The sequence below is a fragment of the Rhinatrema bivittatum genome, chromosome 19 (assembly GCF_901001135.1).
Source record: "Rhinatrema bivittatum chromosome 19, aRhiBiv1.1, whole genome shotgun sequence".
Lineage (NCBI taxonomy): Eukaryota > Metazoa > Chordata > Amphibia > Gymnophiona > Rhinatrematidae > Rhinatrema > Rhinatrema bivittatum.
The window spans coordinates 40,474,612-40,483,392 of NC_042633.1; the positions used below are offsets into that span (position 1 = coordinate 40,474,612).

Genomic DNA, 8,781 nt, shown 5'->3' on the forward strand with positions numbered 1-8,781 from the left:
GGGTCAGGGAGTGATCCCTCTGGTAAGGAGAGAATAGGGACAGAATATTTCTCTGCTGTGATACAGAAGAGTGTGTGTGTTTCCTGATCATACACTGCAGGGTCAGGGAGTGATCCCTCTGGTAAGGAGAGAATAGGGACAGAATATTTCTCTGCTGTGATACAGAAGAGTGTGTGTGTGTCCTGATCATACACTGCAGGGTCAGGGAGTGATCCCTCTGGTAAGGAGAGAATAGGGACAGAATATTTCTCTGCTGTGATACAGAAGAGTGTGTGTGTTCCTGATCATACACTGCAGGGTCAGGGAGTGATCCCTCTGGTAAGGAGAGAATAGGGACAGAATATTTCTCTGCTGTGATACAGAAGAGTGTGTGTGTTTCCTGATCATACACTGCAGGGTCAGGGAGTGATCCCTCTGGTAAGGAGAGAATAGGGACAGAATATTTCTCTGCTGTGATACAGAAGAGTGTGTGTGTTTCCTGATCATACACTGCAGGGTCAGGGAGTGATTCCTCTGGTAAGGAGAGAACAGGGACAGAATATTTCTCTGCTGTGATACAGAAGAGTGTGTGTTTCCTGATCATACACTGCAGGGTCAGGGAGTGATCCCTCTGGTAAGGAGAGAATAGGGACAGAATATTTCTCTGCTGTGATACAGAAGAGTGTGTGTGTGTCCTGATCATACACTGCAGGGTCAGGGAGTGATCCCTCTGGTAAGGAGAGATTAAGGACAGAATATTTCTCTGCTGTGATACAGAAGAGTGTGTGTGTTTCCTGATCATACACTGCAGGGTCAGGGAGTGATCCCTCTGGTAAGGAGAGAATAGGGACAGAATATTTCTCTGCTGTGATACAGAAGAGTGTGTGTGTGTCCTGATCATACACTGCAGGGTCAGGGAGTGATCCCTCTGGTAAGGAGAGAATAGGGACAGAATATTTCTCTGCTGTGATACAGAAGAGTAGGTATGTGAATCGTTTTAGGACGATTAAAATTATCGTCCGATAATTTTAATATCGTCTTAAACCGTTATGGAACACAATACAATACAGATTCTAACGATTTATCGTTATAAATCGTTAGAATCGTGAGCCGGCACACTAAAACCCCCTAAAACCCACCCCCGACCCTTTAAATTAAATCCCCCACCCTCCCGAACCCCCCCCCAAATAACTTAAATAACCTGCGGGTCCAGCGGCGGTCCGGAACGGCAGCGGTCCGGAACGGGCTCCTGCTCCTGCATCTTGTCGTCTTCAGCCGGCGCCATTTTCCAAAATGGCGCCGAAAAATGGCGGCGGCCATAGACGAAAAAGATTGGACGGCAGGAGGTCCTTCCGGACCCCCGCTGGACTTTTGGCAAGTCTCGTGGGGGTCAGGAGGCCCCCCACAAGCTGGCCAAAAGTTCCTGGAGGTCCAGCGGGGGTCAGGGAGCGATTTCCCGCCGCGAATCGTTTTCGTACGGAAAATGGCGCCGGCAGGAGATCGACTGCAGGAGGTCGTTCAGCGAGGCGCCGGAACCCTCGCTGAACGACCTCCTGCAGTCGATCTCCTGCCGGCGCCATTTTCCGTACGAAAACGATTCGCGGTGGGAAATCGCTCCCTGACCCCCGCTGGACCTCCAGGAACTTTTGGCCAGCTTGTGGGGGGCCTCCTGACCCCCACGAGACTTGCCAAAAGTCCAGCGGGGGTCCGGAAGGACCTCCTGCCGTCCAATCTTTTTCGTCTATGGCCGCCGCCATTTTTCGGCGCCATTTTGGAAAATGGCGCCGGCTGAAGACGACAAGATGCAGGAGCAGGAGCCCGTTCCGGACCGCTGCCGTTCCGGACCGCTGCTGGACCCGCAGGTTATTTAAGTTATTTGGGGTGGGGGGTTCGGGAGGGTGGGGGATTTAATTTAAAGGGTCGGGGGTGGGTTTTAGGGGGTTTTAATGTGCCGGTTTTTCGATTTTTCGATTTTTAACGATTTTTAACGATTTTTCACGATATTTTACCCCCCCAAACGGCAACAATACGATTCCCTCCCCCTCCCAGCCGAAATCGATCGTTAAGACGATCGAGGACACGATTCACATCCCTACAGAAGAGTGTGTGTGTTTCCTGATCATACACTGCAGGGTCAGGGAGTGATCCCTCTGGTAAGGAGAGAATAGGGACAGAATATTTCTCTGCTGTGATACAGAAGAGTGTGTGTGTGTCCTGATCATACACTGCAGGGTCAAGGGAGTGATCCCTCTGGTAAGGAGAGAACAGGGACAGAATATTTCTCTGCTGTGATACAGAAGAGTGTGTGTGTGTCCTGATCATACACTGCAGGCTCAAGGGAGTGATCCCTCTGGTAAGGAGAGAACAGGGACAGAATATTTCTCTGCTGTGATACAGAAGAGTGTGTGTGTGTCCTGATCATACACTGCAGGCTCAAGGAGTGATCCCTCTGGTAAGGAGAGAACAGGGACAGAATATTTCTCTGCTGTGATCAGAAGAGTGTGTGTTTTTCCTGATCATACACTGCAGGGTCAGGGAGTGATCCCTCTGGTAAGGAGAGAATAGGGACAGAATATTTCTCTGCTGTGATACAGAAGAGTGTGTGTGTCCTGATCATACACTGCAGGCTCAAGGAGTGATCCCTCTGGTAAGGAGAGAATAGGGACAGAATATTTCTCTGCTGTGATACAGAAGAGTGTGTGTGTGTCCTGATCATACACTGCAGGCTCAAGGAGTGATCCCTCTGGTAAGGAGAGAACAGGGACAGAATATTTCTCTGCTGTGATTCAGAAGAGTGTGTGTTTTTCCTGATCATACACTGCAGGGTCAGGGAGTGATCCCTCTGGTAAGGAGAGAATAGGGACAGAATATTTCTCTGCTGTGATACAGAAGAGTGTGTGTGTCCTGATCATACACTGCAGGCTCAAGGAGTGATCCCTCTGGTAAGGAGAGAATAGGGACAGAATATTTCTCTGCTGTGATACAGAAGAGTGTGTGTGTGTCCTGATCATACACTGCAGGCTCAAGGAGTGATCCCTCTGGTAAGGAGAGAACAGGGACAGAATATTTCTCTGCTGTGATACAGAAGAGTGTGTGTGTGTCCTGATCATACACTGCAGGCTCAAGGAGTGATCCCTCTGGTAAGGAGAGAACAGGGACAGAATATTTCTCTGCTGTGATTCAGAAGAGTGTGTGTTTTTCCTGATCATACACTGCAGGGTCAGGGAGTGATCCCTCTGGTAAGGAGAGAATAGGGACAGAATATTTCTCTGCTGTGATACAGAAGAGTGTGTGTGTCCTGATCATACACTGCAGGCTCAAGGAGTGATCCCTCTGGTAAGGAGAGAATAGGGACAGAATATTTCTCTGCTGTGATACAGAAGAGTGTGTGTGTGTCCTGATCATACACTGCAGGCTCAAGGAGTGATCCCTCTGGTAAGGAGAGAATAGGGACAGAATATTTCTCTGCTGTGATACAGAAGAGTGTGTGTGTGTCCTGATCATACACTGCAGGGTCAGGCAGAATATATTATATTTATTGTTTAATATTATGTGTAACCTCTTTTCACTGCCTGAGCCCTAGTGGAATGAGCCTGAACCTGAGTAGGTAACGGCTTTTCAGTATCCACATGTGCAGCTGTGACCTCCTTAACCTGCGAAGCTGGTTCACCCTGCTTCCTTCCACCATGAAGGACAAACAGGGGATCCATCTTTCAGAAAGGTTCAGAAACCACCAGATACCACACAACAAGTCGTTTGACATCCAAGCGATACAGGAGGCGACAAGGAAATGGACTGACAAGGAAATTAAATTCCAAGCCAGCTTAGGGAAGAAGGATGGACCAGGATGCAGCTCTCTGCCCCTGGAGTCACCTGAAGGAATGGCTACCGGCAAGACAAGGCCTGCAGCTCGGAAACTCGATGTGCAAAACATATAACAACCAGGAACACTGTCTTCAAGGTTAATAACCACAAGGAAAGACCATGCAGAGGTCAGAACGCAGGGCCTGCCAAATAATCTAGCACCAAAGACTCCACAAGGGAACCGAGAACTGCAATGGAGGCCTAAGATTCTTCACTTCCTTCAGAAAATGGGCCACATCCAGATGAGGTGAGAAGGAAGCTCCATTCACCTCCCTCTGAATCAGGCAAGAGCCACAACCTGCACCTTCAAGGAAGTAAGGGCCAAACCTTTATTTATCCCATCCTGCAAGAATTCCAGAAGGAGTAGGATCCTAACTGAATGAGGAAGGACACAGAGATCCTCACACCAGGCCTCAAACGCTCTCCAAACCCGCACACAGGCTCAGGAAGTAGATAGCGTGCGAGCGTGAAGTAAGGTGGCAATCACCACAGAAGAATATCCTCGCTTCAACAGGCAAACCCTTTCCAGGGCCAAACCCCAAGACAGAACAGAGTCGGATCCTCGTGAAGAACTGGTCTCTGACGCAACAGATCCACCTGCGTTGGAAGACTAACGGGGGTCTCCACCAGGAGTCTTCACAGATCTTCAAACCACGGATGCGTGGGCCAGTCTGGTGCCACTAGAAGTACCAACCCCCTGTGGCCTTCAATCCTGCAAACTATCCTGCCCAGCAAGGACCACGGAGGAAAGGCCTAAAGCACCTTGTATGAGAGCATCTATGCAAATATCTGCATCTGCTGGCAGGGGAGCATCACCTGAGTCCATCTGTCTACTCGCTAGGAAACGTAACACATCCCCCCTCACTTATATCTCTCCTCCATACCCATCCTTCACCTGTCTACTCGCTAGGAAACATAACACATCCCCCCTCACTTATATCTCTCCTCCATACCCATCCTTCACCTGTCTCCTCGCTAGGGAACGTAACACATCCCCCCTCACTTATATCTCTCCTCCATACCCATCCTTCACCTGTCTACTCGCTAGGAAACATAACACATCCCCCCTCACTTATATCTCTCCTCCATACCCATCCTTCACCTGTCTACTCGCTAGGAAACGTAACACATCCCCCCTCACTTATATCTCTCCTCCATACCCATCCTTCACCTGTCTACTCGCTAGGAAACATAACACATCCCCCCTCACTTATATCTCTCCTCCATACCCATCCTTCACCTGTCTACTCACTGGGAAACGTAACACATCCCCCTCACTTATATCTCTGCTCCATATCCATCCTTCACCTGTCTACTCGCTAGGAAACATAACACATCCCCCCTCACTTATATCTCTCCTCCATACCCACCCTTCACCTGTCTACTCGCTAGGAAACGTAACACATCCCCCCTCACTTATATCTCTCCTCCATACCCATCCTTCACCTGCCTACTCGCTAGGAAACATAACACATCCCCCCTCACTTATATTTATTTATTTATTTATTTTTGGTTTTTATATACCGGAAGTTCCTGTATACAATACATATCACTCCGGTTCACATTTAACAGAAATAACTATCGCCGGGGAGGCGGTTTACATGTAACATATCGAAATAATCGATATAATCGAAATAATCGATATGTTCCATGTATGTTCTCACTTATATCTCTCCTCCATACCCACCCTTCACCTGTCTACTCGCTGGGAAACGTAACACATCCCCCCTCACTTATATCTCTCCTCCATACTCATCCTTCACCTGTCTACTCGCTAGGAAACATAACACATCCCCCCTCACTTATATCTCTCCTCCATACCCATCCTTCACCTGTCTACTCGCTAGGAAACGTAACACATCCCCCCTCACTTATATCTCTCCTCCATACCCATCCTTCACCTGTCTACTCACTAGGAAACGTAACACATCCCCCTCACTTATATCTCTCCTCCATACCCATCCTTCACCTGTCTACTCGCTAGGAAACATAACACATCCCCCCTCACTTATATCTCTCCTCCATACCCATCCTTCACCTGTCTACTCGCTAGGAAACGTAACACATCCCCCTCTCACTTATATCTCTCCTCCATACCCATCCTTCACCTGTCTACTCGCTAGGAAACATAACACATCCCCCCTCACTTATATCTCTCCTCCATACCCATCCTTCACCTGTCTACTCACTGGGAAACGTAACACATCCCCCTCACTTATATCTCTCCTCCATATCCATCCTTCACCTGTCTACTCGCTAGGAAACATAACACATCCCCCCTCACTTATATCTCTCCTCCATACCCACCCTTCACCTGTCTACTCGCTAGGAAACGTAACACATCCCCCCTCACTTATATCTCTCCTCCATACCCATCCTTCACCTGTCTACTCGCTAGGAAACATAACACATCCCCCCTCACTTATATTTATTTATTTATTTATTTTTGGTTTTTATATACCGGAAGTTCCTGTATACAATACATATCACTCCGGTTCACATTTAACAGAAATAACTATCGCCGGGGAGGCGGTTTACATGTAACATATCGAAATAATCGATATAATCGAAATAATCGATATGTTCCATGTATGTTCTCACTTATATCTCTCCTCCATACCCACCCTTCACCTGTCTACTCGCTGGGAAACGTAACACATCCCCCCTCACTTATATCTCTCCTCCATACTCATCCTTCACCTGTCTACTCGCTAGGAAACGTAACACATCCCCCTCACTTATATCTCTCCTCCATACCCATCCTTCACCTGTCTACTCGCTAGGAAACGTAACACATCCCCCCTCACTTATATCTCTCCTCCATAGCCATCCGTCACCTGTCTACTCGCTAGGAAACGTAACACATCCCCCCTCACTTATATCTCTCCTCCATACCCATCCGTCACCTGTCTCCTCACTAGGAAACGTAACACATCCCCCTCTCACTTATATCTCTTCTCCATACCCATCCTTCTCTCCCTCCCCTCACTGTCCCTCCTCACTCACACTCACTTCCCTTTACCCCCTGCTGCTTACTTATTCTCTTTTCCAGAGACTCGCTCTCCCTTTCCTCACACACACCTCACCGCTGGACACTTAAATCTCTCTCTCTACCACACACTTTGTTCCTGCCTCCTCCGCTCTGTCTTTTGCTCACTCATTTCCCCTGCTCCCTCCCTTCACACACATTCCTCTCCTGCCCCTGCTCTCTCTCTCACACCTTAGCAGTGCCTCTCACTCCCTGCTGAAGCCCTCCAGAACCAGCACCGGGACCCTGGGGGCCTGCAGTTTTGCTTTCCCCATGGCCTCCGTTGTCCCTGAAAGAAGCCCTTCTGCCTTCGTCAGGAAGTGCCCAGGTACAGAGAGAGTGCAGGGGGCACAGGACAGGCAGGGCAGTGCCTGTGACCCTCATCACTGCTACTGCCCTGTGCCACTGTCACCTGCCTCCATGTCATAGTGAACAGTCTGATTCGGTCCTGGCTTTAGCGTGGTGCATGCTGGGATTTGTAGTATGCAGGGCATCAGCTTCCCCATTTGGGGGCAACCCCCCCTTCCCCTCACCTTTCTCCCAAGCCTCTGCGCATGGTACATCTTTAGCCAGCTGTGTCACATTTTTGTGATTTTGTTCAGACCTTTTCTTCTGTGTCCCCTGCGGGATGCAGGGAACAGTTATTTGACTATTATTTCGGTGGGAGAGTGGGCTGGTGCCCCTCTCCCGGGCACTTTCGTACGGTCTGAAATAGGCCCATTTGGGGGCAACGCCCCTCCCTCAGCTGAAAGCAAGAAGACACTGGGAGAAGAGAGGGGCAGTCTGGAGACCTATGTCCTGCAGCTCAGGAGTGAGAGCCACTGACCAATAGGATTGCTAGAACCTGCCAGTGAGCAGAGCTTCTGATAGGCTGAATGGGTGAGGAACTAACCAATGACAGGAGCCAATGAGGGCCAGGGGATGGGTAGGGAGCCAATAAATGTTAGATGTGGGTGTGTGAGGAGCCAATCAGAAGTGTGAGCTCATGTTTATTAATGTTTCTCCTCTCTGCAGTGGATGTGACTCTGGATCCTGAAACCGCTCATCCCTGGCTCCTCCTGACTGACGACGGGAAAACTGTGAAACGTGGAGGCACAGGAGAGGACCTGCTGTTCAATCCACTGAGATTTGATTCATATCTCTGTGTGCTGGGGAGTGAGGGCTTCACCTGGGGGAGACATTACTGGGAGGTGGAGGTGGGAGGTGGGAGGTTATGGCAGTTGGGGGTGTGCAGAGAGTCTGTGAGGAGGAAGGGGTGGATCACACGATCACCTGAGGAGGGATACTGGGCAATGGGGCTGTGGTATGGAGGGGGATACCGTGCCCTCACCTCCCCTGAGACCCCGCTCCCCCTGAGTGAGAGCCCCCCCCGGGCTGTGGGGATCTTCCTGGACTATGAGGCAGGGGAAGTTTCATTTTACGATGCAGAGAATAAATCTCATCTCTTCACCTTCTCTGACCCCTTCTCTGGCCCTCTCCTGCCTTACTTCTGTACTTACGGGGCTCTGAGGATCCGGCCAGTGCCAGACTGGGAGTGAGAGCGCGGGGCTCAGGGGTATCAGCTGCGGCCTCTGGGAGAGGGGGAAAGGAGGCTCCAGATTTGTGTTAAACCTGTGAATGAAACATCACTGCCCAGCAAGAGGAGAGGACCTGAGAGGGTGGGGAGTGGGTGGGAGATGAGGAGTTAGGGGCTGGGAGGTCTCAGTTACCCAGGGGGTAATGAAATGGCCTCCTAATGAGAGTCTGCAGGGAGGGCCGCAGGACAGAGGAGGGGGAGAGGGGCTTTTCTCTCTAAATAAAATCAGTTGGAGGGGAGGGAAGGATTCCTTGCTTGGGGGGGGGGAGTTAGTGGATGTAACTGGATAGATTTAGATGATTAATTTGGGGCTGAAAATCTCACCAGTTCAGCT

The 8,781-nt window shown here is 49.9% G+C and overlaps 1 protein-coding gene across 2 annotated transcripts in view; it reads left to right on the plus strand.

Annotated features, from left to right (window-relative positions):
- The window catches only part of LOC115080121 (butyrophilin subfamily 1 member A1-like), a 49,061-nt gene extending 40,520 nt beyond the window's left edge, over positions 1–8,541 (plus strand). For both annotated transcript variants that reach the window (XM_029584158.1, XM_029584159.1), the window contains one exon: positions 7,886–8,541. In XM_029584158.1, the coding sequence (XP_029440018.1) occupies positions 7,886–8,409 (524 nt within the window). In that variant the 3' untranslated portion in view covers positions 8,410–8,541. The remainder of the gene's footprint in view (positions 1–7,885) is intronic.
- Positions 8,542–8,781: the final 240 nt, after the last annotated feature.